Genomic DNA, 26,483 nt, shown 5'->3' with positions numbered 1-26,483 from the left:
CATCCCTGTCCCCATTGCTGTTCCCATCCCTGTCCCCACCAACTCCAGGTCCATCCCCGCTCTGTCCCCATCCCCTGCACCCCTAATCTGCCATTCCCCCCTCTCCCACCGCCACCAGCAGCCCCATCCCTGTCCCCATCCCATTCCCAGCCCCATCCCTGTCCCCATCCCATTCCCAGCCCCGTCCCCGTCCCCATCCCATTCCCAGCCCCGTCCCCGTCCCCATCCCATTCCCAGCCCCATCCCTGTCCCTTTCCCTGTCCCCATCCCCATCCCCGTCCCCTCCGTCTCTCCGCTCTCCCCGGGCGGCCTCCCGCCGTCTCCGCCGCTCGCCACCATCGCTCCCAAGGGCGACGAGGACCTGCTGGCGCTGGCGGCGTCGCGGCTGAGCCGCAGGAAGCGGGTGGCCGGCGTGGCCATCGGCGTGGCCATGCTGCTGCTGCTGCTCGTGGCCATCCCGCTGCTGGTGCACGGCTCCAAGGCGGCCGCGCACTACGAGATGCTGGGCAGCTGCCGCATGGTCTGCGACCCCTACCCCGAGCTGCCCCCGGCCGCCGCCGCCTCCCCGCCGCCCTTCCTGCCCGGGGCCAAGGGCGAGCCGGGCCGCAAGGGCCGCTCCGGGCTCCGCGGGCCGCCGGGGCCGCCGGGGCCGCGGGGACCCCCAGGGGAACCGGGCCGGCCCGGCCCGCCGGGACCTCCGGGGCCGGGCCCGGGCGGGTACATCCCGTCCTTCTACAGCCCCAAAATCGCTTTCTACGCCGGCCTGAGGAAGCCGCACGAGGGCTACGAGGTGCTGCGCTTCGACGATGTGGTGACCAACGTGGGCAACTACTACGAGCCCTCGAGCGGCAAATTCACCTGCCCCCTGCCCGGCATCTACTTCTTCACCTACCACGTCCTGATGCGCGGCGGGGACGGCACCAGCATGTGGGCCGACCTGATGAAGAACGGGCAGGTAACGGGAGCCCCGAGCCCGGTTTGTGGTGCTGGTTTTGGTTTTCAGCCCTGGTTTTCATTCCTTTTGCAGCCCCGGGTTTGGTTTTCAGCCCTGGTTTTCGCTCCATTCGCAGCCCCGGTTTTGGTTTTCAGCCCTGATGTTCACTCCCTGCTTTGCACCCCTCGGATTTCATCCCCTGCTTTGCACCCCCCGGTTTTCCCCCCTGATTTTGAGCCCCTGGTTTTCTTCCCCCACTTTTCACCCCACGAGCCCCCAGCCCGGTTTTTAGTCCTGCTTTGCAGCCCCCGGGTTTCACTCCCCGGTTTTTAGTCCCAGTTTTCAGCCCTGGTTTCGGTTTTCACCCCTGATTTTCACTCCCTGCTTGGCAGCCCCGGTTTGCACCCCTGGATTTCACCCCCTGGTTTCCCCCCCCCGGTTTTCTTCCCCCGCTTTTCACACCTGATTTTCACTCCCCCATTTGCAGCCCCGGCTTTTAGCCCCGGTTTTGGTTTTCAGCCCTCGGTTTTCATCCCCTGGTTCTCAGCCCCAGTTTGCACCCCTGGATTTCATCCCCTGGTTTTGAGCCCCAGTTTTCATCTCTCGGTTTTCCCCCCCTGATTTTGAGCCCCTGATTCTCAGCCCCGCTTTTCACCCCTGATTTTCACTCCCCCATTTGCAGCCCCGGTTTTCACCCCCCGGTTTTCACCCCCTGCTTTTCATTCCCAGTTTTCAGCCTTGGTTTCAGTTTTCACCCCTGATTTTCACCCCCCCGCTTTTCCCCCCTGATTTTGAGCCCTGCTTCTCATCCCTGGTTTTCATCTCTCGGTTTTCACCCCTGATTTTGAACCCCTGGTTCTCAGCCCCGGTTTTCTCCCCCCACTTTTCACCCCCCGAGCCCCCAGCCCGGTTTTCACCCCTCAGTTTTCACTCCCCGGTTTTCATTCCCAGTTTTCACCCCTGATTTTCACTCCCTGCTTTGCAGCCCCCGCTTTGCATCCCTGGTTTTCAGCCCCGGGGGTTTTAGCCCCGGTTTTCAGCCTCTGTTTTCACCCCTGGTTTTCACTCTCTCGGTTTTCACCCCTGGTTTTCACTCCCCCGTTTTCCAGCCCTGTTTTTTCAGCAGTCTCGGGGTTGTTGTTTTGGCCCACGGTGCTTTTGCTGTTTTGTTTTGGGTGATTTTAGGTTCTCACCCGGGTTCATTCCATTCGTGATTTCCCATCCTCGGCTCTGCTCCATCCCAAATCCCCACATCCCATTTCCCCCATCCAATCCTCCCCCAAATTCCCATCCTCCTTTTCCCATTCCCTGATTTCTCACTCCCAGTTCCTCCCCATTCTCCCATCCCATCCCAAATTCCCATCCAATCCCCTCCATCCCTGATTCATCCCCCCACAGCCCCATTCCCATTTTCTCCATCCCAGATTTCCCATTCTCATTTTCTCCATCCCAGATTTCCCATTCCCATTTTCTCCATCCCAGATCCCCACATCCCATTTCTCCCATCCAAACCCCCAAATTTCCACCCTCCTCCCCCTCATCCCTGATTTCCCATTCCCAGTTCCTCCACCTTTCCCAGTCCCCAAATCCCATTTCCCCCATCCAATCCCATTTTAAATTCCCATTCCCTGATTCCCCATCCCCAGCTCTGTTCCTCCCCAGTCCCACATCCCATTTTCCTCATCCAATCCTCTCCCAAATTCCCATTCCTGATTCTCCTGATCCCATTTCCCCCATCCAATCCTGCCCAAATTCCCATTATTTCTCCCCATTCCCAGATCCCAATTCCTCCCCAATCCTGCCACAAATTTCCCCTCAATCCTGCCCAAGCTCCTGCTCTTTCCCCTCTCAAATTCCCATGATTTTCCCCCTCAAATTCCCACCCTGTCCCTCCTCAAATTCCCATATTTTCCCTCTCAAATTCCCATAATTTTCTCTCCAAATTCCTTCTCTTTTCCCCCCACTCTTTCCCCCCCAAATTCCCATCATTTCCCCCTCAAATCCCCATACTTTTTCCCCCCAAATTCCCATAATTTTCCCCCTCAAATTCCCATATCCCCCCCTCCCAAATTCCCACCCTTTCCCTCCTCAAATTCCCATATTTTTCCTCTCAAATTCCCATAATTTTCTCTCCAAATTCCTACTCTTTTCCCCCCCACTCTTTCCCCCCCAAATTCCCATATTTTCCCCCTCAAATTGCCATATTTCCCCCCCCAAATTCCCATCATTTTCTCCCTCAAATTCCCATATTTTCCCCCCCAACATTCCCCCATCTCCCCCCCAAATTCCCATTCCCTTTTTTCCCATCCCAGATTCCCTTTGTTCGCTCATCCCGGACTTTTCCCATCCATTAATTCCAGGAAAATCCAAGAAAAACAAACAAGGATTGATCTGGGGAGGGGTCCCTGGGGGGTTCCAGGGTCGTGGGCAGCAATGAGAGACCCCCAACCCCCCCAGAGACCCCCTGGGAACGGGGAGGGGGAAAAACTGGGAATGGGGGGGGGGAATTGGGATTGGAAATGGGATTTGGGATTGGAGAATTTGGGATGTGGGAGGATGGGGGAAATGGGGAAAAAAAAAGGGAATTTGGGGGAGATTGGGAATGGGATTTGGGATTGGGAATGGGGAATTTGGGATGGGGGAGAGGAGGATGGGGGAAATGGGGGAAAAAAGGGAATTTAGGGGGGGTTGGATGGCAGAAACGGGATTTGGGATTGGGAATGGAGGAAAGAAAGGGAATTTGAGGGGGGATTGGGGGGATTTAGGGTGGGATTGGATGTGGGAAATGGGATTTGGGATTGGGGATGGGAAATCTGGGGAAGAATGAGAATTTGGGGGGCATTGGATGGGGGAAATGGGATTTGGGATTGGGGAATTTGGGATGTGGGTGAGGAGGATGGGGGAAATGGGGGGAAAAGGGAATTTGGGGGGGAATTGGATGGGGAATCAGGGATGTGGGATTGAGAATGGGGGAAAGAACAGGAATTTGGGGGGGATTGGAGGGGAATCAGGATGGGATTGGATGTGGGAAATGGGATTTGGGATTGGGAATGGGGGATTGGATGGGAATTTGGGGGGATTGGATGCAGGAAATGGGGTTTGGTGCCTTGGGGGGGACCAGAATTGGGGAATCAGGAAAGGAGCCAGAGATGGGACCTGGGGGGGGTTGGACAGGTGGGGATGGTGCCAGGTGGGGTCGGTGCCAGGTGGGGATGGTGCCAGGTGGGGATGGTGCCAGGTGTCAGTGCCAGGTGGGGTCGGTGCCAGCTAGGGTGGGTGACAGCTCTGTCCCCCCCTGCCAGGTGGGGTCCCACTGATCTCAGTGGGGTCCCCCATTCCCTCCCTTGGTGGGCGTCAGTGCCAGGTGGGGTGGGCGCCATGTGGTGCCAGTGCCAGGTACGGTGGGTGACACCCGTTATCAGTAACAGCTGGAGTGGGTGACATTTGGTATCAGTAACAGCTGGGGTGGGTGACACACCATGTCAGTGCCAGCTGGGGTGGGTGACAGTCCCATTGCCAGCCGGGGTGGGTGACAGCCCCCTCGGCAGGTGGGTTCAGTCCCAGGTGTGGTGGGTGCCAGGGGGTGTCAGTGCCAGCCGGGGTGGGTGACAGTCCCATTGCCAGCCGGGGTGGGTGACAGCCCCCTCGGCAGGTGGGTTCAGTCCCAGGTGTGGTGGGTGCCAGGGGGTGCCAGTGCCAGCCGGGGTGGGTGACACACGGTGTCAGTGCCAGCCGGGGTGGGTGCCAGGGGGTGTCAGTGCCAGCCGGGGTGGGTGACACACGGTGTCAGTGCCAGCCGGGGTGGGTGACAGCCCCCTTGGCAGGTGCGTGCCAGCGCCATCGCCCAGGACGCCGACCAGAACTACGACTACGCCAGCAACAGCGTCATCCTGCACCTGGACGTGGGCGACGAGGTGTTCGTCAAACTGGACGGGGGCAAAGTGCACGGGGGCAACACCAACAAATACAGCACCTTCTCGGGCTTCATCATCTACCCCGACTGAGCCCGGCACCCCCGGGACACCCCAATAACCGGGACCCCCCAAATACAGCACCTTCTCCGGCTTCATCATCTACCCCGACTGACCCCAATTCCAGAATCTTCTCTGGCCTCATCATCTACCCCGACTGACCCCCCAAATTCCAGAACCTTCTCGGGCTTCATCATCTACCCTGACTGAAACGGGACCCCCGGGACCCCCCAATAACCGGGACCCCCAAATTCCAGCACCTTCTCTGGCCTCATCACCTACCCCGACTGACACCCAGCATCCCCCGGACCCCCAGAACCCCCAATAACCGGGACCCCCAAATTCCAGAACCTTCTCGGGCTTCATCATTAACCCTGAGTGACCCCTGGGGCACCGAGACCCCCCCGGTGACAGCGGTGACATCCCCGACCCCCCCCCCCCCCCCTCATGGCAGCACCCCCGGGGGGGGCGGGGGGTCCCAGTTTGTCCCAGTCTGTCCCCAATAAAGGCGCCGGGGTTGGATCGCAGCTCTGCCTCTGCTGGGGGTGACACAGGGGACAAGGAGGTGACACAGGGGACAAGGAGGTGGCACAAAGGACAGCGGGGGGGACACGGGTGACACGCAGCGAGGGGGGTGGTGGCACCTCCGGGCCGGCCAGAGATGTCCCCACGGCTTTTGTGTCATCCCCGGTGTCACGCCTTGTCACCTCCCCCCCCGGCGGTGCTGGCTGTCAGCGGGGACAGCGACAGTGACGGTGACAGGGACAGTGACAGACACCCCCGGCCGTGCGGGGACACTGCCACCCCTGGGGACACGAGATGGGCTGGGGTGGCAGCAGAGCCCGAGCCTGGTGGGACACGGGAACCGCCTGGCCCTGTCCCCAAATTCCAAACTGTCACCACCCCGACCCTGGCCGTGTCACCAGCCCTGTCCCTGTCCCCACCGTGTCACAGCCCTGTCCCTGTCCCCAGCTTGTCACAGCCCTGTCCCCAGCTTGTCACCATCGCCATCTCCATTCCCCTCCCTGTCCCCTCCCGTCCCTGTCGCTGTCGCCACCTCGTGGCCGCTGCCGGGAGGACGCGGCTCGGGAAGGATTTGGGGAGGGGGCTCAGCCCGCCGGGACCCCCCGGGACCCCCCAGACACTCCCGGGACCCCCCAAACACCCCCGGGACCCCCCAAACACCCCAGGGACCCCTCAGACACCCCAGGGACCCCCCAGACACCCCCGGGACCCCCCAAACACCCCCAGGGTCCCCCCAGACACCCCTGGATCCCCTCAGACACCCCCGGGACCCCCCAGACACCCCCGGGACCCCCCAAACACCCCCGGGACCCCATCCCCAAATGCCCCTGGATGTTCCCAGACCGCCGGACAGGGACCCACCCAAACCCGGGGGTCTCTCATCCCCCCAAACCCGGGACCCCCCCCCCCCCAAAAAATACCCCAAAGACCCTCGGAGCCGTCTCTGCTTTATTCCAGGGACTGGTACAAAATGAGGGAGGGTCGGGATTTTGGGGAGGGGGCTGCACCCCCAAATCCCCAGTGCAGGAATTTGGGGAGGGGGTGCAGCCCCAAATCCCCTCTGCAGGGTTTTTTTGGGGAGGGGGCTGCACCCCCAAATCCCCAGTGCAGGAATTTGGGGAGGGGGCTGTGCCCCTAAATCCCCTCTGTGGGGTTTTGGGGTGGGGGTGCAGCCCCAGTGCAGGGTTTTGGGGAGGGGGTGCACCCCCAGTGCAGGGTTTTGGGGAGGGGCTGCACCCCCAAATCCCCTCTGCAGGAATTTGGGGAGGGGGCTACGCCTTGGCCCCCGCCGGGACCCCCTGAGCCGCCGTCAGCTGCTGCAGCTTCTGCGTCATCATCTCCAGCACGGCTGGGGGGAGCGGGTCAGGGTACCCCGAAAATGGGAGCACCCCAAAAATGGGGAGGGGTCAGGGGGGACATGGGGGAAACCCTGGGAGGGGGGGAAAGGGGGACCCAAAAAACGGGGGAGACCCCAAAACCAGGAAGGGAAAAGGGGAACCCAAAAGCAGGGGAAGCAAAACGGAACCCCAAACAAAGGGAGGGGAAAAGGGGACCCCAAAATCTGGAGGGGAAAAGGGGACCCCAAAATCTGGAGGGGAAAAGGGGGACCCCCAAACCAAGGGAGGGGTTGGGGATGGGAAGGTCCTGAATGTGGGGAGGGGTCTGGAGGAAAATGGGACAAAGGAAAGGACCCCAAAAGTGGGGAGGGGGGAATGGGGGAAACCCTGGGACTGGGAGGGACCCCAAAAGTGGGGAGGGGTCTGGGGGACTGGGAGACTCTGGGACCAGGGGGAACCCCGAAATTTGGGATGGGGTAAAGGGGGGTCAAGGAGGGACCCCAAAAATTAAGGGGGGAAAGGTCAGGGGGTGTCTGGGGGGGTCCTGGGGGTATCAAGGAGGGGGTCCTGGGGGTATTTGGGGGGGGTCCCAGGGGAGTTTGGGCACTCTGGGGGTCTCAGGGGGTATTTGGGGCTGTCCTGGGGGTCTCAGGGGGTCTCTGGGGGTATTTGGGGGGGTCTCAGGGGGTACCCACCCTGTTTCATGGCGTGCTTCTCCTGCAGGGCCGGTTGGATTTTGGGTGTTTTGGGGTGGGGGTCCCGGGGATGTTTGGGCACTCTGGGGGTCTCAGGGGCTATTTGGGGGTGTCCTGGGGGTCTCAGGGGTATTTGGGGGGAGGTCTCAGGGGTATTTTGGGGGTACCCACCCTGCTTCATGGCGTGCTTCTCCTGCAGGGCCGGTTGGATTTTCTCCATTTGCCGCGTCAGGAATTCGATTTTGCGCTTGAAAAACGCCCGGGCGTCGTCGGCTGACTGGGAATGGGGGAAAAATGGGAAAAATGAGGTAAAATTGGGGAAAATGAGGAAAATGGGATAAAATTGGGGGAAATTGGGGGAAAATTAGGAGGAGGAAATTGGGGAAAATTGGGGGGAAATGAAGAAAAATAGGGTGGGAAATGGGGGAAAATGGGGTGAGAGGAAAATTCAGGGTGGGAATAGGAGGAGAGGGAGAAATGGGGTGAGAAAATGAGGAAATGAGGAAAAACAGGATTGGGAAAAAAAGGAAAATAAGGGAAAAAAACATTGGAAAAACACGATGGGAAATTGGAGGAAATAGGGGAAAATGGGGAAAAATGGGGGGAAATGGGTGGGAAATGGGGTGGGAAATAAGGGAAAAAACATTGGAAAAATGGGTCTGAAATGGGGGAAAATAAGGGAAAAAATGGGGGGAAAAAAGGGGAAAAAAGGGAAAAATGGGGTGGGGAAGTGGGGAAGGGGGAAATGGGATGGCCGGGTGGAAATGGGGGTCCCCAGCCCCCCCAAACGCCCCCTGCCCACCTTCTCCACGTAGTAACCGGTGCCCACGTCCACCAGCACTGTCCGTGTGTCCTGCAGCTTGCCTGGCACGTACATCTGGGGGGGTCATGGAAAACGGGGGGCACAACGGGGGGCACAGGGGGCACCCACCCACCTACCCACCATGGGGGTCTGGGGGGTGCCAGGAGCAGCAAAAGGATACAGAGCTGGTGAGAGGCACCAGGAGATCCTTCCCTGCGGAAAGAGGGGGGTCAGGATACCCCAAAACCACCCCAAAATCCCCTCCCCAGGGGCCGATTGGGGTGGGGGGGCCCCATTGGGGTTTGGGGGTTCCCATTAGGATTTGGGGCTCCCCCATCAGGATTTGGGGTTTAGGAATAATCTCTGGTTTTGGGGACCCCCATCAGGATTCTGGGGCTCTCCCCCAGCTCCCTCTGGGTTTGGGGACCCTCCCCATGCTGGGGACCCCCTTTAGGTTTGAGGAACCACCTCAAAATTTCCCCCACCCCTCTCAGGATTCCCATCAAGATTTGGGGACCCTCCCCAGCTTTTGACCCCCCCCCCCCTCAGGATTTGGGGGGTCTCCCCCATAATTTAGGACCCCCCCTTTGATATTTGAGGACCCCTCCGGGTTTTGGGGACCCCCTGAGGATTTGGGACCCCCCCCAAATCCCAATTTGCCCTCCCCATAATTCACAGACCTCCCACAGGATTCACAGCTCCCCATCACAATTTGGGGGCTCCCCCCAGGTTTTAAACCCCCCCGGATCCAGATTTGGGGGATTTTGGGGACCCCCCAGTGAGGATTTGGGGTTTTTTTGGGGGGTCTCACCCTCATTGCCTTTGTGCAGCACATTCAGGCACTCCTTGGCCTCCACGAACTTGGTCTGCACCACCTTGAGCTGCGCCAGGGACGAGGAGAGGAACTCCACCTCCTGCGGGGAATTTGGGGGTGTCCAGGGGGTTTGGGGGGGTCCCAGGATTGAGGGGAGACCCCCAGGGTTGGGATTTGAGGGAGGGGGTCCAAAGGGGGAGACTCCCAATGGTCCCAAAGGGATGAGGAGGATGCGACGCTTTTTGGGGAGGGGGTCACGGAAATTGGGGTGGGCGCCAAGGGTGCGGGGCACCCGGGGGCTCTGCGACCCTCCCCAAACCCAGAGCCCCCCAAATTCACCTCCCGCCCCTCATGATCTGTGATCCCCGGGCCTCAGGACCCCCAAATCCCCCTCAGAGCCCTCCAAGCCGTGACGCCTGCCCGCCGGGACCCCCAAAATCCCCCCAGCCCTGCTCCAGGCGGGACCCCCCGACCCCTAAGCCTCAGGACTTCCTTTAAGACCCCCAAAACCCCCACAAAACCTCCCAGCCCTGCTCCAGCCGGGACCCCCCGACCCCCAAAACCCCCTCAGGACCCCCAAATTCCCCCAAGCCCTCCCAGCCCTGTTCCAGCCGCCCTTGGAGCAGCTCCAGCCGGGACCCCCCTCAGGACCCCCAAATTCCCCCAAGCCTCCCCAGAGCCGCCCTTGGAGCAGCTCCAGCCGGGACCCCCGACCCCCAAAACCCCCTCAGGAGCCCCCCAAATTCCCCTCCAGCCCCTCACGATTTGCACCAGCTGCGACCCCCGGGCCTCGGGACCCCCAAAACCCCCCAGCCCTGCTCCAGCCGGGCCCCCCAAACTCCCCTCAGGACCCTCCCCAGACCCCTCCCATCCCCGCATCTCCCCCACCCACACTCCCCCCTCACCCCGTACCGCGACCCCTCCCCTCCGCACGACCCCCAAACCTCCCCCAGAGCCCTTCCCGATGCCCCCGGCACCTGTTCCAGCTGCCCCTTGAGCAGCTCCAGCTGGGGCAGCCCCAGTTCCCCCACGCTCACGGTTTGCGCCATCTTGGAGCGCCCGCCCTCAGCCGGGGCCGCCGCCGCCGCCGCAGCGCCCCCTGGCGGCTCGGAGGACCGGGCACCGCCATTTGTGAGGGCGGCCCCTGGCGGCTCGGAGGACCGGGCACCGCCATTTGTGACAGCGGCCCCTGGCGGCTCGGAGGACCCGGGAGGGGGGGGTGGGTTCTAAGAAAATATTTTTGGGGGGTTCAGGAGAAATTTGGGGGAGCCTAAGAGATTTGGAGGGGCCCAGAAAGACTCAGGAGGGGTCAGTGCAGAGGCAGCAGCTTTATTGTTGCAAAACAGGCAAAAATAAAAACAGATTTTGTTAAAAATTTTGTTAAAATTCTGTTAAAATTAAGGCAGTTCCGACCCTCCCCTCTCCCTTCAGACACCCCAAAAATCCCCGCGGGGTGGGAGCCCCAAAATTGTCACCAGAGGCAATGGGGGGGACCCCAAAATTAACAAATGGGGGAGTCCAGAGGCCACAAGTGGACCCCAAAATGCCCCCCAGGCAATGGGGGCACCCCCCAGTTCTCCCCTATAAATAATGGGGGGACCCCAAAAACAACTGGAATCCCCCCCGAAAATTCACTCCAGGCAATGGGGGAACCCCAAAGGTGACAAAGGGACCCCAAACCCTCACTCCTGACAATGGCGGAACCCCAAAAGCACCAAAGGGACCCCAAACCTTCACCCCAGGGCAGCTCTCTCAGAAATGGGGGGACCCCAAAGATGACAAAAGGACCCCAAACTTTCCCTCCTGACAATGGGGGAAACCCAAAGATGCCAAAGGGATCCCAAACTCTCACTCCAGGCAATGGGGGAACCCCAAATCTTCACTCCTGGTAATGGAAGAGCCCCAAAGAGACCACAAACCCTCACTCCAAGCATTGGGGGGACCCCAAAGATGACAAAGGAACCCCAAACCCTCACTCCCGGCAATGAGGGAACCCCAAAAGCACCAAAGGGACCCCAAACTCTCACTCCCAACAATGGGGGAACCCCAAACCCTCACTCCCGGCAATGAGGGAACCCCAAAAGCACCAAAGGGACCCCAAACTCTCACTCCCAACAATGGGGGAACCCCAAACCCTCACTCCCGGCAATGGGGGAACCCCAAAGATGCCAAAGGGACCCCAAACCTTAACTCCTGACAACAGGGGAACCTCAAACACCCCAAGGCCCCCCAGCCTCCCCTCAGCAGAGGCTGACGGGCAGCCCGTAGGCCACGGGCGCGGCCCCGATGAGCGATTTGAGGCGGGGGGCCTGGCGGGCCTGGGCCAGCTGCCCCAAAAGGGGGGTCCCGGGGCCCCCCCCCAGCCACCCCCGCAGCAGCGCCTGCGCCAGCCGGTCCAGGTCCCGGTCCGTGACGTCCCACAGGTTCCCCAGCACCAGCGGGCTGGAAACGGGGGGACACACCAAAATGGGGGTGGTGAGAGCCCAGGTACAGAGAGAGACCCCAAATATAGAGACACCCCAAAATGGGGATGTGAGATACCAGACACAGAGAGAAATACACCCCAAATACAGAGAGAGATGCACCCCAAATATAGAGACACCCCAAAATGGGGATGTGAGATATCAGATAGAGAGAGAAATACACCCCAAATACAGAGAGAGATGCATCCCAAATACAGAGAGACCCCAAAATGGGGCTGTGATCACAGGGAGAATCCCCAAAAATAAAAAGAGACACCTCAAAGTCCCAGAGCCCCAAATCCCCAAAGCCACCACCAATCCCCAAACTCCCAATCCCCAACTCCAACCCCCAAACCCCCAATCCCCAAATCCCAAACCTTCAACCCCAAATCCCCATTCCCCCAAACCTCCAAATCCCAAACCGCAATCCCAAACCTCCAACTGCAAACCCCAATCCCAATCCCCCAAATCTCCAAACCCCAAATCCCCAATCCCCCAAACCCCCAACCCTCCAAATCCCAATTCCCCCAACCCCAACCCCAATCTTGCACTCACCACCCGGCCAGGACGAATTTGAGCACGGGGCCCGAGGGCTCGAGCGTTCCCCGTGGGGCGAGGGCGGCGCTGGAGCAGCCGAAGAGCAAAGCCACGGCCCGGCAGGGGAGGCGGGCGAGGCTCTGCCCGTCCAGGAGCCGCGCCCCGGCTCCGTGACCGGCGTAACTGCGGGCATGGACCCCAAAATCAGCCCCAAAACCGACCCCAAATCAGCCCCAAACCGACCACAAAACCAGCAGGGAGTACTGAAAAAAATGCCCCGAAAATACCCCAAATCTGACGCCAATACTGACCCCAAACTCACCCCTAATCAGCGCCAAAATCCAACCTCAAATCATCCCCAAACCCGATCCCACATCTCCCCCAAAATCTGGCCCCAAATCCAGTCCTGAATCAGCCCCAAATCGCCCCAAAATCCAACCCCAAATCATCTCCAAACCCAGCCCCAAATCCCCCCCAAATCTAACCCCAAATCTCCCCCAAATCCAACCCCAAACCCGACCCCAAATATCCCCAAAATCCAACCCCAAATGAGCCCAAAATCCCCCCCAAACCCGACCCCAAATCAGCCCCAAATCCAACCCCAAATCTGGCCCCACATCCAGTCCTGAATGAGCCCCAAATCTCCCCAAAATCCAACCCCAAATCCCCCCCCCACTCAGCCCCAAATCCACCCCAAAATTCAATTCCAAATCAGCCCCAAATCTCCCCAATATCCAACCCCAAATGTGCCGAAAATTCAACCCCAAATCCAACCCGAAATGTCCCGAAAACCCAACCCCAAATCAGGCCCCAAATCTCCCCAAAATCCCCCCCAGCCCCGACCCCAGCCCCCCAGTTTTTGGGGGGTCTCTCACATGTAGAGGTCGCGCTCCCCCAGTGCCTCCTGCAGCTGCTGCGGGGTCGGCGCCGCCCCCGAGACCCCACGCCAGCCGGGCTCACTGGGAATGGGGGAAAAAATGGGAAAAATGGGAAAATTGGCATGGGAGACCCCGCGCCAGCCGGGCTCGCTGGGAATGGGGGAAAAACGGGGGAAAAAAAATGGAAAAAATGGGAAAATTGGCATGGGAGACCCCGCGCCAGCCGGGCTCGCTGGGAATGGGGGAAAAACGGGGGAAAAAATGGGAAAATCGGCATGGGAGATCCTGCGACAGCCAGGCTCGCTGGGAATGGGGGAAAAAAATGGGAAAAAGGGGAAAATCAGGATGGGAGAAGGAAAATGGGGAAAAAGGGGCAGGGTTTGGGGTGCAGAACCCAAAATTGGGGAAAAAGGGGCAGGGTTTGGGGTGCAGAACCCAAACTGGGGAGAAAGGGCAGGATTTGGGGTTCCCTAAGAAATTTTGGGGTTTTGAAAGGGATTTTTAGGGTCCTTGAGGGGTATTTTGGGATTCTGTGGGGATTTTTGGGATCCTGGAGAGGATTTTGGGGATTCTGGGGGGATTTTGGGGGTCCTGGAGGGGATCTTTGGAATCCCAGGTGTATTTTTGAGATCCCAGGGGGCTTTTAGGGTCCTGAAGGGGATTTTTGGGATTCCGGGGAGGATTTTGGGATCCCAGTGGGGTTTTTGGAGTCCCCAGGGTAATTTTTGGGGTCCCAGGGGTGTTTTTGGGGTCCCGGTGAGGATTTTTGCGATGCCGGGGGGGGTTTTTGGGGTCCCGGGGGTGGTTTTGGGGCGGCACCTCTCGAACCAGGCCCGGAACCGCTCCTCGGTGCCGCCCAGGTCCCGCTGGGGGTTCAGCACGTAGAAAGCGTTTTTGGGGTTCACGCCCCGGCTCAGCACCGACCCCGAGCGCTGCAGGGAAACGCCGGGGAATGAGGGACCCCAAAACGGGAACGGCACCCAGGTGTGGCCCTGTCCCAGGTGTGTCCCTATTGTCCAGGCGTGTCCCCAATCCCAGGTGTGTGCCTGACCCCAGGTGTGTCCCAGATGTGTCCCCAACCCCAGGTGTGTCCCTGTCCCCAGGTTTTTGTCCCTCTGGTGTACCTGCAGGAGCTGTCCCCCAAATCAGCCCCAAAACCCATTTTGTCCCTCCAATCCCAGCTGTCCCCGGGTGTGTCCCTATTTCCCAGGTGTGTCCCCAGTCTCAGGTGTGTTCCAGGTGAATTCCTGTCCCAGGTGTGTCCTCAATCCCAGAGGTTTGTGGCTGTCCCCAGGTGTGTCCCTGTCCCCAATCCCAGATGTGTGTGTCCAATCCCAGGCGTGTGTCCCTGTCCCCAGGTGTGTCCCCAGGTACCTGTTGTGCCAGCCCGTAGCGCAGCAGGAAGCGCAGCCCCAGCAGTGTGTGTGCCCATTCCCAGGTGTGTCCCAGGGGTGTGTCCCTGTCCCCAGGTGTCCCCAGGTATGTCCCTGTCCCCAGGTGTGTCCCCAGGTACCTGCTGTCCCAGCCCGTAGCGCAGCAGGAAGCGCAGCCCCGGCAGTGACGTGTCCCCAATCCCAGGTGTGTGTGCCCATTCCCAGGTGTGTCCCTGTCCCCAGGTGTGTCCCCAGGTGTGTCCCTGTGTCCCCAGGTGTGTCCCTCTGTCCCCAGGCGTGTCCCCAGGTACCTGCTGTCCCAGCCCATAGCGCAGCAGGAAGCGCAGCCCCGGCAGTGTGTGTGCCCATTCCCAGGTGTGTGTCCCTGTCCCAGGTGTGTCCCTGTCCCCAGGTGTCCCCAGGTGTGTCCCTGTCCCCTCAGGGGTGTGTCCCTCTGTCCCCAGGTGTGTCCCCAGGCACCTGTCCCAGCCCGTAGTGCAGCAGGAAGCGCAGCCCCGGCAGTGTGTGTGCCCATTCCCAGGTGTATCCCAGCTGTCCCCAGGTGTGTCCCCAGGTGTGTCCCCAGGTGTGTCCCCAGGTGTGTCCCCAGGTACCTGCTGTCCCAGCCCATAGCGCAGCAGGAAGCACAGCCCCGGCAGTGTGTGTGCCCAATCCCAGGTGTGTCCCTCTGTCCCAGGTGTGTCCCAGGCGTGTGTCCCTGTCCCCAGCTGTCCCCAGGTGTGTCCCCAGGTACCTGCTGTCCCAGCCCGTAGCGCAGCAGGAAGCGCAGCCCTGGCAGTGTGTGTCCCCAATCCCAGGTGTGTGTGCCCATTCCCAGGTGTGTGTCCCTGTGTCCCCAGCTGTCCCCAGGTGTGTCCCTGTGTCCCCAGGTGTGTCCCTGTGTCCCCAGGTGTGTCCCCAGGTGTGTCCCTGTGTCCCCAGGTGTGTCCCCAGGCACCTGTCCCAGCCCGTAGCGCAGCAGGAAGCGCAGCCCCGGCAGTGTGTGTGCCCATTCCCAGGTGTATCCCAGCTGTCCCCAGGTGTGTCCCTGTGTCCCCAGGTGTGTCCCCAGGTACCTGCTGTCCCAGCCCATAGTGCAGCAGGAAGCACAGCCTCGGCAGTGTGCGTGCCCAATCCCAGGTGTGTCCCTCTGTCCCAGGTGTGCCCCCAGGTGTGTCCCTGTCCCCAGCTGTCCCCAGGTGTGTCCCCAGGTACCTGCTGTCCCAGCCCGTAGCGCAGCAGGAAGCGCAGCCCTGGCAGTGTGTGTGCCCAGGTGTGTCCCAGCTGTCCCCAGGTGTGTCCCTGTGTCCCCAGCTGTCCCCAGATGTGTCCCTGTGTCCCCAAGTGTCCCCTCAGGTGTCCCCAGGTACCTGCTGTCCCAGCCCGTAGCGCAGCAGGAAGCGCAGCCCTGGCAGTGTGTGTGCCCAGGTGTGTCCCTGTGTCCCCAGCTGTCCCCAGGTGTGTCCCTGTGTCCCCAGGTGTGTCCCCAGGTACCTGCTGTCCCAGCCCGTAGCGCAGCAGGAAGCGCAGCCCCGGCAGCCGCGTCACCGGAACGTTCCGCAGGGTCCCGGAGCTCTCCCAGGGGAGGCGCTGCAGGTGCTGCAGGGACAGGGACGGGACAGCGTGAGGGAAAAAGGGAAAGGGGAGGAAGAGGAGGAGGAGGAGGAAGGGGAGGAGAAAGGGGAGGAAGAGGAAAAGGGAGGTGAAGAAGAGGAGGAGGAAGAAGATGAGGAAGGGGAGGAAAAGAAAGTGGGGGAAAGGAGGAAGAGGACGAGGAAGAAGAGGAAAGGAAGAAGAAAAGGAGAAGGAAGAAGGAAAAAGGAGGAGGAAGAGGGGGAAAACAAAGATGAAGTGGTGAAAAGGAGGAAGAGGAGGAGGAAGAAGGAAGAGAAGGAGGAAGAAGAGGAAAGGGGAGAAAGGAGGAAGAAAACAGAAAAGGAGGAGAAAGAGGAGGAGGAAGAAGGAAAAGGAGGAGGAAGAGGAGGAGGAAGAGGAGGAAAGGGAAGGAAGAAGGGGGAGGAAAAAGGAAAAGGAGGAGAAAGAGGAAGAGGAGGAAGAAGGAAAGAGGAGGAAGAAGGAAAGAGGAGGAAGAAGGAAAAGGAAAAGGGAAGCGGGAATAGGGAGAAGAAGAGGAAGAGAAGAAGGAAGAGGCGGGAGAGGAAGAGAAAGTGGGGAAAAGGAGGAGGAAGGAGAGGAGGAAAGGGGAAGCGGGAGTAGGGAGAAGAGGAGGAGGATGATGATGAGGAAGGGCGGTGGGGACGCAGGGGGGCTCTCACTCACCCTGTCCAGCAGCAGCACCAGGGACCCCGCGCTGCCCCCGGGGCTCTCCCGGCGCCGCTCCAGGGCCTCGTCCAGCAGCAGCCGCGCCCGCAGCGGCCGGGCCGGGCACAGGGCAGCGGCCAGAGAGCGGGCATCGGCCGGGCAGAGCACGGACAGCAGCACCTGGGAGGGACAGGGATATTACAGGGGGAAATCCCAAAATGTGGGATCAGAACCCCAAAATGTGGGAGAACCCCGGGCCGGGCACAGGGCAGCGGCCAGAGAGCGGGCATCGGCCGGGCAGAGCACGGACAGCAGCACCTGGGAGGGACAGGGACACTTACAGGGGGAAAACCCCCAAAAATGGGATCAGAACCCCAAAATGGGGGGAACCCCGGGCCGGGCACAGGGCATCGGCCGGGGAGAGCACTGAGAGCAGCACCTGGGGAGGGACAGGGATATTACAGGGGAAATCCCAAAATGTGGGATCAAAACCCCAAAATGTGGGGAACCCCGGGCCGGGCACAGGGCAGCGGCCAGAGAGCGGGCATCGGCCGGGCAGAGCACTGAGAGCAACACCTGCGGAGGGAGAGGGATATTACAGGGGGAAAACCCCCAAAAATGGGATCAGAACCCCAAAATGTGGGGAACCCCGGGCCGGGCACAGGGCATTGGCCAGAGAGCGGGCATCGGCCGGGCAGAGCACCGAGAGCAACACCTGAGGAGGGAGAGGGATATCACAGGGGGAAATCCCAAAATGTGGGATCAAAACCCCAAAATGTGGGAGAACCCCAAGATCTGGGAGAACCCTGGGCTGGACACAGCGCTGCGGCCAGAGACCGGACATCAGCTGGGGACAGCACTGACAGCAGCACCTGGGGACACAGAGGGGCAGTTCCAGGGGGAAATCCCAAAAAATGGGATCAGAGCTCCAAAATCTGAGATCAGCACTCCAAATTCTGTCATCAGAACCCCAAATTCTGGGATCAGAATCCCAAAATCCAGGATCAGAACCCCAAAAATCCTGGGATCAGCACCCTCAAATGGAATGATCACCACCCCAAATGCCAAACCCCAACTCCCAATCCCAAATCCCAGTCCCAAAACCAAATCCCAACTCCCAAATTCCAAATCCCAGCCCCATACCTGGAGCAGGGCGGGCTCGGGGCGCTCCCAGCCGCATTCCTGGAGCTCCTGGAGCAGCCCCAAACCCCAAATCCCAAATTCTAAACCCCAAATCCCAAACCCCAGCCCCGTACCCGGAGCAGGGCGGGCTCGGGGCGCTCCCAGCCGCATTCCTGGAGCTCCTGGAGCAGCTGGGACAATTCCTGCTCATCCAGGGGGGAATTCTCAGGATCCCGGGGCAGCAGCAGCCCCCGCCAGCACCCCAAAACCTCCGAGTCCAGGCTCTGGATCAGGCTCTGGGGAAAAACACACAATGGGAGCGGGATCCCGACCCCAAAAATCTGGGATTGCTATGGGAAATCCCTCGGGAATCCCAGCAAAAATCCCAAAGGAAATCCCAGCAGGAATCCCAGGGGAAATCCCACAGGGAATCCCACAGGAATCTCAGGGGAAATCCCACAGGGAATCCCACAGGAATCTCAGGGGAAATCCCACAGGGAATCAGGAAAATCCCATGGAATCTTAGGGGGATTTCCAGGGAAAATCCCATCAGGGATCCCAGGGAAAATCCCAGAGAATGTCAGGGAAAATCCCATTGAATCTCAAGGTATTTTCCAGGGAATCCCAGGGAAAATCCCATTGGGGATCTCAGGGAAATCCCACAGGGAATCAGGAAAATCCCATTGAATCTTAGGGGGATTCCCAGGGAATCCAAGGAAAAATCCCACAGGAATCCCAGGGGAGTTTTTCAGGGGGTTTTCCAGGGAATCCCAGGGGAGTTTTGGGGTTTTTTTTCCCGGATTTTGGGGTCCCTGTCCCACCTGCATGCGCAGGTCCAGCCGGGATCGCCGCTCCCACCACTCCTGGCGCTCGGTGCAGGCATTGGCCTCGCGCTGCTCCCGCTGGATCCGCTCGAATTCCCGCAGGATCCCGCTCAGGGGGGCCTGGAATGGGACAGCAGGGGTTTAGGACCCCCAGTGCTTGAAACTGGGAGGGGTCTGGGATCCCAATCCCTGGAATTTGGGGTGACCCCACTGTTCCCACTCGAATTCCCGCAGGATCCCGCTCAGGGGGGCCTGGAATGGGACAGGAGGGGTTTGGGATCCCAATCCCTGGAATCTGGACGGGTTTGGGATCCTAATCCTTGGAATCTGGAGGGGTTTGGGATCCCAGTCCCTGGAACTGGGAGGGGTTTGGGATCCCAATCCCTGGAATTCAGGGTGACCCCTTGAATTCTTCACCCCTTGCTCCCCCCTTGAATTCCTGCAGAACTCTCCTCAGGGTGGCCTGGAATGGGACAGGAAGGGTTTGGGATCCCCATCCTTGAAATCAGGAGGGGTTTGGGATCCCAGTCCCTGGAATTTGGGGTGACACCCCAAATTCTGCTGGATCCACTCAAATTCCCACAGGATCCTGCTCAGGGGTGGCTGGAATGTGACAGGAGGAGTTTGGGATCCCAGTCCCTGGAATCTGGAGGGGTTTGGGATCCCAGTCTCTGCAATGGGGAAGGGTTTGGGATCTCAATCCCTGGAATGGGGAGAGGAGGATGAGGATGGATTTGGGATCCCAATCTTTGGAATTGCAGGTGTCCCCATGCCAGGAAAAGGAGGAAGAGGAGGAAAGGAGGGTGAGGAAGAAAAGGATGGAGCCAGGATCCCATCCCTGTAATGGTCAGGGCCCTCCACCCCCCACAGGAGAAGGATGAAGATGAGGAGGAGGAGAAGGAGAAAGAGAAGGATGAGGAGAAGGAGGATGAAGATGAGAAGGAGGATGAGGAGAGGGAGAAAGAGAAGGAGGAGGATGACAATGAGTATGAAGATAAGGATGAAGATGAGGAGGAGGATGAAGATGAGAACAAAGATGAAGATGAGGATTAGGATGATGATGACAAAGATGAGGATGATGATGAGGAGGATGAAGCTCCCTCTGACCTGGCAGCGCTCGGTGGCGATGCGCACGCTGACGGGCTCCTGGCCGCGCTCCAGCCGGGTCAGCAGCAGCGTGTCCCCGAGGGCACCGGGGGTGGCACTGACCAGGGACAGCTGGCACACCGTGACACCTGCGGGGACACCCCAAACGTGGCACTGACCCTGGAATTCCCCAAAATTCCACCCCACGAAATCCCAAATCTGGAAAAATTCCAACCATTCCCACCCCATCCAAGGCCACCTCCGTGTCCCCGAGGGCACCGGGGGTGGCACTGACCAGGGACAGCTGGCACATGGTGACACCTGCGGGGACACCCCAAATGTGGCACTGACCCTGGAATGTCACCCCATGGAATCCCAAAACTGGAAAAACTCCCAGACCTAAATTCCAACCATTCCCACCCCATTCAAGGTCACCAAATACTCAAACTGGGAATTTGGGATTTTATCCCCAGACTGGGAATTCGGGATTTCCCAACCCTCAAAATGGGAATTTGGGATCTCCCAATCCCCAAACTGGGAATCTGGGATCTCCCAGCCCCCAAACTGGGAATTTGGGATCTCCCAGCCCCCAAACTGGGAATTTGGGATCTCCCAGCCCCCAAACTGGGAATTCGGGATTTCCCAACCCTCAAACTGGGAATTTGGGATCTCCCAGTCCCCAAACTGGGAATTTGGGATCTCCCAGCCCCCATGCTGGGAATTTGGGATCTCCCAGCCCCCAGACTGGGAATTTGGGGGTCTCCCAGCCCAGAATCCCAGCACTGACCATTGGGAATCTTCTGGAGCTGCTCCCGGAACCGCTCCCGCTGCGCCGGCCCCAAACCCGCGGAGCTGAACTGGAAAAGCTCCTCGAGCTTGGCCAGGTGGGACTGGGAATCCTGGGAATTTTGGGAATCCTGGGAACTTTGGGAATCCAGGGAGAGGCCCCGGAGCTGATCTGAGATGTCCCCTCCGGCTGCTGCTGCTTTCCTCTCCTTCCTGTGGGGTCATCCCGAAATTCCTTGGGATGGGGCCGGGATGGGGATTTGGGGATGAGGGATATGGGGGTGTGGGATCTGGATATGGAATGTGGGACATGGGATATAGGATATAAGATATAGGATATATGTGGGATGGGGATGTGGGAATATGGGAGATGGGGTGTGGGATGTGGATATGGGATAAAGGATATGGGATACAGGATGGGGTTATGGCATTGGGATGGGAATATGGGATGCAAGATATGGGATGTGGGACGTGGAATACAGGATGGAAATATGGGAGATGGGATGTGGGATATGGGATGAGGAATATGGGTGTGGGATACAGGATATGGGATGTGGGACATGGGAGACAGGATGTGGGATCTGGCATAAGCCCCATTCCCTGTTGGGATGTAGGATATGGGATAAGCCCCTTCCCCATGGAGGAATCATCAATGGGGACATTGGAATGGGGACAGGGACATTGACATGGGGCACTGGAAGGGACAGGGGACACTGGACAGGGATGGGGACACTGGATGGGGACACTGACATGGGGACATTGGGACACTGGACAGAGCCACTAGGAAGGGACAGGGGACACTGGACAGGGATGGGGACACTGGGAAAGGGACACTGGGAAGGGAACAGGGACATTAACATGTGGCACTGGAAGGGCCATTGGATGGGGACATTGGAAAGGGGACACTGGACAGGGATGGGGACATTGGGAAAGGAACACTGGGAAGGGACAGGGGACATTGGACAGAGATGGGGACACTGGGAAAGGGACAGGGATGGGGACACTGGGAAGAGGATGGAGACACCAGACAGGGACAGGGACACTGGATGGGGACACTGGGAAGGGGACAGAGGACAGGGCGCCACACAGAGGTGCCACCCCGTGACCCACCGTGCCCTGGCGTGGACGATGGCCAGCAGCTGGTGGCGCAGGGTGACACCCAGGGACTCGGCCAGCAGCCCCGCCGTGCCCAGCGGGTCCCTGTCCCCCAGGGCCAGCGCCAGCAGCTGGCACAGCTGGGCATAGACAGAGCCCGGGGGACAGTGCCCCAGCCAGGCCAGCGCCTCGGCCAGCAGCGAGCGGACAGCGGCCAGGGAGGGGACACCTGTGAGGACAATGGGGACAGTGGTCAGTGGGGACAGCGGCCAATGGGGACAGTGGTCAGTGAGGGGGCACCTGTGGGGACAATGGGGACAGTGGTCAGTGGGGACAGAGGGGACAGCGGCCGGAGAAGGGACAGTGGTCAGTGAGGGGACAGTGTCCAGAGAGGGGGCACCTGTGGGACAGAGGGGACAGGGGACAGTGGTCAGTGAGGGGCCAATGTCCAGTGTGGGGTCACCTGTGGGGACAGAGGTCACAGTGGTCAATGGGGACAGAAGGGACAGTGGCCAGAGAGGGGGCACCTGTGGGACAGAAGGGACAGTGGTCAATGGGGATAAAGGGGACAGTGGTCAATGGGGACAGTGGTCAGTGAAGGGGCACCTGTGGGGACAGAGGAGACAGTGGTCAGTGGGGACAGATGGGACAGTGTCCAGTGAGGGGTCACCTGGGGGGACAGAGGTCAGTGGGGACAGGAGGGGTCAGGACAGGAGAGACAAAGTTTGGGAAAAGTTTGGGAGGAAAAGTTTTGGGGAAGAAGGGAAAATTTGAGGGGAAGAGGTGAAGTTTTGGGGAAAAGTTCTGGAGAGAAAACTCCTGAGAAAAAAGAAGAAAAATTCCTGGAAAACAAAGGAAAACCCCTGGAAAAGCCAGGCCATGCCCAGCTGAACCCCAAAATGCCCCCAAAATTCCCCAAATCCTGCAAGTTCCAGGTGCTCACCAGGCTGGGCAGAGGGCTGGGCTCCCTCTGGATTTAGGGGGTCCCCCTTGTCCCCAGTTCCTGGCATTTCCTTGCTGGCCCCACCTGGAAAAGATGGAGCAGTTTTGGGGTTAAAAAAGGCAAATTTGGGGTCACCAAGGTGAACCCCTCCCACAAAATCCCCCAAACTCACCTGGGGGTAGCGGGGGGAGCTCGAAGCTCATCTCCTCTTCCTCCTCCTCCTCCTCTTCCTCCTCCACGGCCCTCAGGGGGTCCCGCTCCTCAATCCCAGAAAATTCCCAGTTCCTCTTTTCCTCCAAAATTCCACTTTGGGGGTTCCCCCTCTCCTTCTTCTCCCTGGGACCCCCAGCCCGGCGGGGACCCCTGTTCTCCTTCTTCTCCAGAGGTTTTTTGGGTTTTCCCTTCTTCTTTTCCACATTTTCCGTTTTGGGGTTTCCCATTTTTCCCGCATTTTCCATTTTGGGATTTCCCATTTTTTCCACATTTTCCATTTTGGGATTTCCCATTTTTCCTACATTTTCCATTTTGGGATGTCTCGTTTTTTCCATTTCGGGATCTCCCCTTTTCTCCACATTTTCCATTTTGGGATTTCCCATTTTTTCCACATTTTCCATGTTAGGATTTCCCGTTTTTTCCACATTTTCCACTCTGGAGTTTCCCCTTCTTTCCCTCTTTTCCAGAGCCATTTGGGGGATGTCATTTTCCTTTTTTTCCACATTTTCCTCGTGCTTGATTCCCCTTTTTTCCCTCTTTTTGGGGGTCCCCAGCTCCTTTCGGGGCCGTCCCCGCCGGGTCCGAGCCCCAATTCCTGGAGAATTCCTGGGGGATTTTTGGGGCTGAATCCTCCTCTTGGCAGAGGAAATTTTCTGGGTGGTTTTGGGGGGATCTGGGGGCTTTTGGGGCTCCTCGGGGTCGCTGTCACTGAATGTCACCTGAAAGAGAGGGGACAAAGGGGTTCAGCACAAAATTTTCAGCCCAAAATTTTTCCTCAACTTCCAAAGCTTTCCACATGAAGTTCCCCCAACCCCACCAATTTTCCCCCCTAAAACTTTCCTTAATTTCCCAAAATTTCCTCTCCAAAATGTTCCCTCACAAACTTTTTCTACCCCCCAAAATTTTTCCCCATTTTAAACTTTTCCTTTCCCCCCCAAAACTTCTCCTCTCCCCCAAAGTTTTCCCTTCCAAAATCCTTTTCCCAACCTTTCCCCTAAACCTTCTCCTTCCACCCCAAAAATTTTCAGTTCCCCTAAACTTTTCCATCCCAAATTTCCCTTCCCAAACTTGATCTCCTCATGATTTTCACCCCAAATTTCTCTTCCCAAACCTTTCCCCCCGATAATTTCCTCCCAAAATTTTCCCTCCCCAAACCTTCTCTCCTCCAGATTTCCCCTAATTTCCATCCCAAATTTCCCTTCCCAAACCTTCATCCCCAGATTTCCATCCCAAATTTTCCCTCCTCCAGATTTCCCCCCAAATTTCCCTTCCCAAACCTTTCCCCCCAAAATTTTCCCTCCAAATTTCCCCCCCAAATTCCCCTTCCCAAACCTTTCCCCCCAAAATTTTCCCTCCAGATTTCCATCCCAAACTTTCCCTCCACCCAATTTCCCCATCCCAAATTTCCCTTCCCACACCTTTTCTCCCAAATTTCCATCCCAAACTTCCCTTCCCAAACCTTTCCCCCCAAAATTTTCCCTCCAAATTTCCCCCCCAAATTCCCCTTCCCAAACCTTTCCCCCCAAAATTTTCCCTCCAGATTTCCATCCCAAACTTTCCCTCCACCCAATTTCCCCATCCCAAATTTCCCTTCCCAAACCCTTTCCCCCAAATTTCCATCCCAAATTTCCACTTCCCAAACTTTCCCCGCCAAACTTCCCTTCCCAAACTTTCCCTCCTCCCGATTTCCCCCCAAATTTCTCTTCCCAAACCTTTCCCCCCGAAAATTTTCCCTCCAAATTTCCCCCCCAAATTTCCCTTCCCAAACCTTTCCCCCTCAATAATTTCCCCCCAAATTTCCCTCCCCAGACTCACCCTGATGCGAGACTTGACCCTGGCTGGGATTTTGGGGGCCCTGCGGAGCCGGGAGCGGCCCCCGGGCGGGGAGGGCTCCTCGCTGAAGATGGTGAAGGGGGTCCCGGGCCCCCCCAGCAGCGCCTTTGGGGGCGCCCCCAATTTGGGGTGGGGGGTGCAGGGCCCCCCTGGTCTCAGGACAATGGGGGGAACCTCGGGGTCCGAGTCCCCAAGGGCGAAAACGTCCCCAAACTTGGGGGGCTTCACTTTTGGGGTCTTTCCGATCTTGGTTTTGGGGGGTTTGGCTTTTTGGGGTTCGGTTTTGGGGGGAGCTTTGGGGGTTTTTGGGGGTTTTGCGGGGTTGGGGGTGGGTGGGGGACGAGGGGTCCAGGCCTGGGCCAGGACATCGTCCACGGAGTGACCGAGGGCGGCGGCCACGCGGCCGAGGGTGGCCACGGCTTTGGCCAGCAGCAGAGTGGCCACGGCCACGCCCAGGCCGGCCACGGGGGGACTGAGGGACCCCAAAAGGCTCAGACCCCGCTCCAGCTCCTCGTCCCAAACTGGGGGGCACTGGGAGGCACTGGCCAGGCTCTGCAGGGCCAGCGTGGAGTAGCCAGTGGCCACCAGCTCAGCCAGTGGGGCTGGGGTGCTGTCCCCAAGGGGGTCCCCATCCCTGATGGTGTCCCCATCCCCAGAGGGGTCTCTGTGCCTGGAGGGATCCCACAGGTCTCTGTCCCCAATGCTGTCCCCGTTCCTGGAGAGGTCCTGCACACTCCTGTCCCCAAGGATGTCCCTGTCCCCAGAAATGTCCCTGTCCCTGATGATGTCCCCATTCCCAGAGGGGTTTTTATTCCTGGAGGGCTCCTGCTGATTTCTGTCCCCATTCCCAGGAATTCCCTTATCCCTGAAGGGGTCCCCACTCCCAGAGGGGTCCTGCAGACTCCTGTCCCTGATGGTGTCCCCATTCCCAGAGGGGTCTGACACACTCCTGTCCCCACCCTTGACCATGTCCCCATTCCCAGAGGGGTCCGACACACTCCTGTCCCCATCCCTGACAATGTCCCCATTGCCAGGAATTCCCTTATCCTTTATCATGTCCCCATCCTCAGAGGGGCCCTGCAGCTTCTTGTCCCCATTCCTCATGGTGTCCCCATTGCCAGAGGGGTCTGACACACTCCTGTCCCTGTCCCTGCCCATGTCCCCAAGCCCCACACCCTGCACCCTGCCCCACAGCTCCCGTGCCAGGCGGGTGCCAGCGCTGGCACACCGGGGCAGCACCCTCCTGACCAGTGCCAGCCCCGGTGCCACCTCCCCGGCCAGCAGCCACGTCCTGGCCTGTGCCAGGAGCCAGCGCAGCCCCAGGGCCACCAGGGCAGGGTCACGGCAGAAGGAGCAGGGACACCCCGAGGGGTGGGACAGGAATTCCAGACTTTTCCAGGCTTTTCTCTCCTTCAGCTCCGGCGAGGCCGTGAGGGCGTCCGGCTGCTCCGGGAGCGCGGCCGGGGCCAGCAGGGCCAGGGAGGGACCCTTCAGGAACTCCTCATCCTCATCCCCGCCAGGAACGGGGTCAGCAATGGGGTCCAGGGGGTTCCTCCTGTCCAGGGGGCCCTTCCGGAGCTGGATCCTGGCCCGGCGGGGCCGAGGCTCCCGGCGGGGTTTGGGTTCTGGAAGGGGAATTGAGGGAGGATTTGGGGTTTGGAGTCGTGGAAAGGATGTTTGGGGTTCTATTCCCAGCTGGGTTTGGGTTCTGGAAGGGGAATTGAGGGAGGATTTGGGGTTTGGAGTCGTGGAAAGGATGTTTGGGGTTCTCTTCCCATTGGGATTGAACTCTGGATGGGATGGAAGGGATGTTTGGGGTTTGGAGTCATGCAGGGAATGAATCCCAGCAGGGTTTAAATCTGGAGGGGATGGAAAGGATAATTTGGGATTTTCCAGCCCAAAGAAGGGTCCAAAAATTTGGATCCTGTCCGAGCCTGATCCTTCCCCCAGACCCAAAATGGGATCTCCAGGATTTCCCCCATTCCCAGATG

The 26,483-nt window shown here is 59.2% G+C and overlaps 3 protein-coding genes across 4 annotated transcripts in view; 1 reads left to right on the top strand and 2 right to left on the bottom strand.

Annotated features, from left to right (window-relative positions):
• Window positions 1-430: 430 nt before the first annotated feature.
• C1QL4 (complement C1q like 4) lies at window positions 431-5,432 on the top strand. The gene is made up of 2 exons (XM_063179399.1): window positions 431-955; window positions 4,759-5,432. Exons 1-2 carry the CDS (start codon window positions 431-433, stop codon window positions 4,936-4,938), a joined length of 705 nt encoding a protein of 234 aa, XP_063035469.1. The 3' UTR covers window positions 4,939-5,432.
• A 929-nt stretch (window positions 5,433-6,361) lies between these two features.
• On the bottom strand, window positions 6,362-10,163 carry PFDN5 (prefoldin subunit 5). Of its 2 annotated transcripts, XM_063179404.1 has the most exons (7): window positions 10,056-10,163; window positions 9,076-9,178; window positions 8,446-8,477; window positions 8,265-8,339; window positions 7,634-7,739; window positions 6,661-6,778; window positions 6,362-6,628 (listed from the first exon to the last, which is right to left on the bottom strand). In XM_063179404.1, exons 1-6 carry the CDS (start codon window positions 10,125-10,127, stop codon window positions 6,702-6,704), a joined length of 465 nt encoding a protein of 154 aa, XP_063035474.1. In that variant the 5' UTR covers window positions 10,128-10,163; the 3' UTR covers window positions 6,362-6,628; window positions 6,661-6,701. The 2 variants fall into 2 exon arrangements, with proteins under 2 accessions (XP_063035474.1, XP_063035473.1); XM_063179403.1 differs by having other exon boundaries at window positions 6,362-6,778.
• Window positions 10,164-10,387: 224 nt separating this feature from the next.
• The window catches only part of ESPL1 (extra spindle pole bodies like 1, separase), a gene marked incomplete at its 5' end in the record, with an annotated part of 32,376 nt that continues 16,280 nt past the window's right edge, over window positions 10,388-26,483 (bottom strand). The window contains 14 exons of the mRNA XM_063179206.1: window positions 10,388-11,520; window positions 12,096-12,260; window positions 12,953-13,036; window positions 13,775-13,887; window positions 15,823-15,927; window positions 16,609-16,770; window positions 17,847-18,008; window positions 18,534-18,656; window positions 19,644-19,771; window positions 20,410-20,621; window positions 21,519-21,732; window positions 22,447-22,530; window positions 22,619-23,378; window positions 24,475-26,117. Of these exons, the coding sequence (XP_063035276.1) occupies window positions 11,319-11,520; window positions 12,096-12,260; window positions 12,953-13,036; window positions 13,775-13,887; window positions 15,823-15,927; window positions 16,609-16,770; window positions 17,847-18,008; window positions 18,534-18,656; window positions 19,644-19,771; window positions 20,410-20,621; window positions 21,519-21,732; window positions 22,447-22,530; window positions 22,619-23,378; window positions 24,475-26,117 (4,157 nt within the window). The remainder of the gene's footprint in view (window positions 11,521-12,095; window positions 12,261-12,952; window positions 13,037-13,774; window positions 13,888-15,822; window positions 15,928-16,608; window positions 16,771-17,846; window positions 18,009-18,533; window positions 18,657-19,643; window positions 19,772-20,409; window positions 20,622-21,518; window positions 21,733-22,446; window positions 22,531-22,618; window positions 23,379-24,474; window positions 26,118-26,483) is intronic.

This window comes from Melospiza melodia, chromosome 31 (assembly GCF_035770615.1).
Source record: "Melospiza melodia melodia isolate bMelMel2 chromosome 31, bMelMel2.pri, whole genome shotgun sequence".
NCBI lineage: Eukaryota > Metazoa > Chordata > Aves > Passeriformes > Passerellidae > Melospiza > Melospiza melodia.
This window is presented reverse-complemented; position numbering and strand designations above follow the sequence as displayed.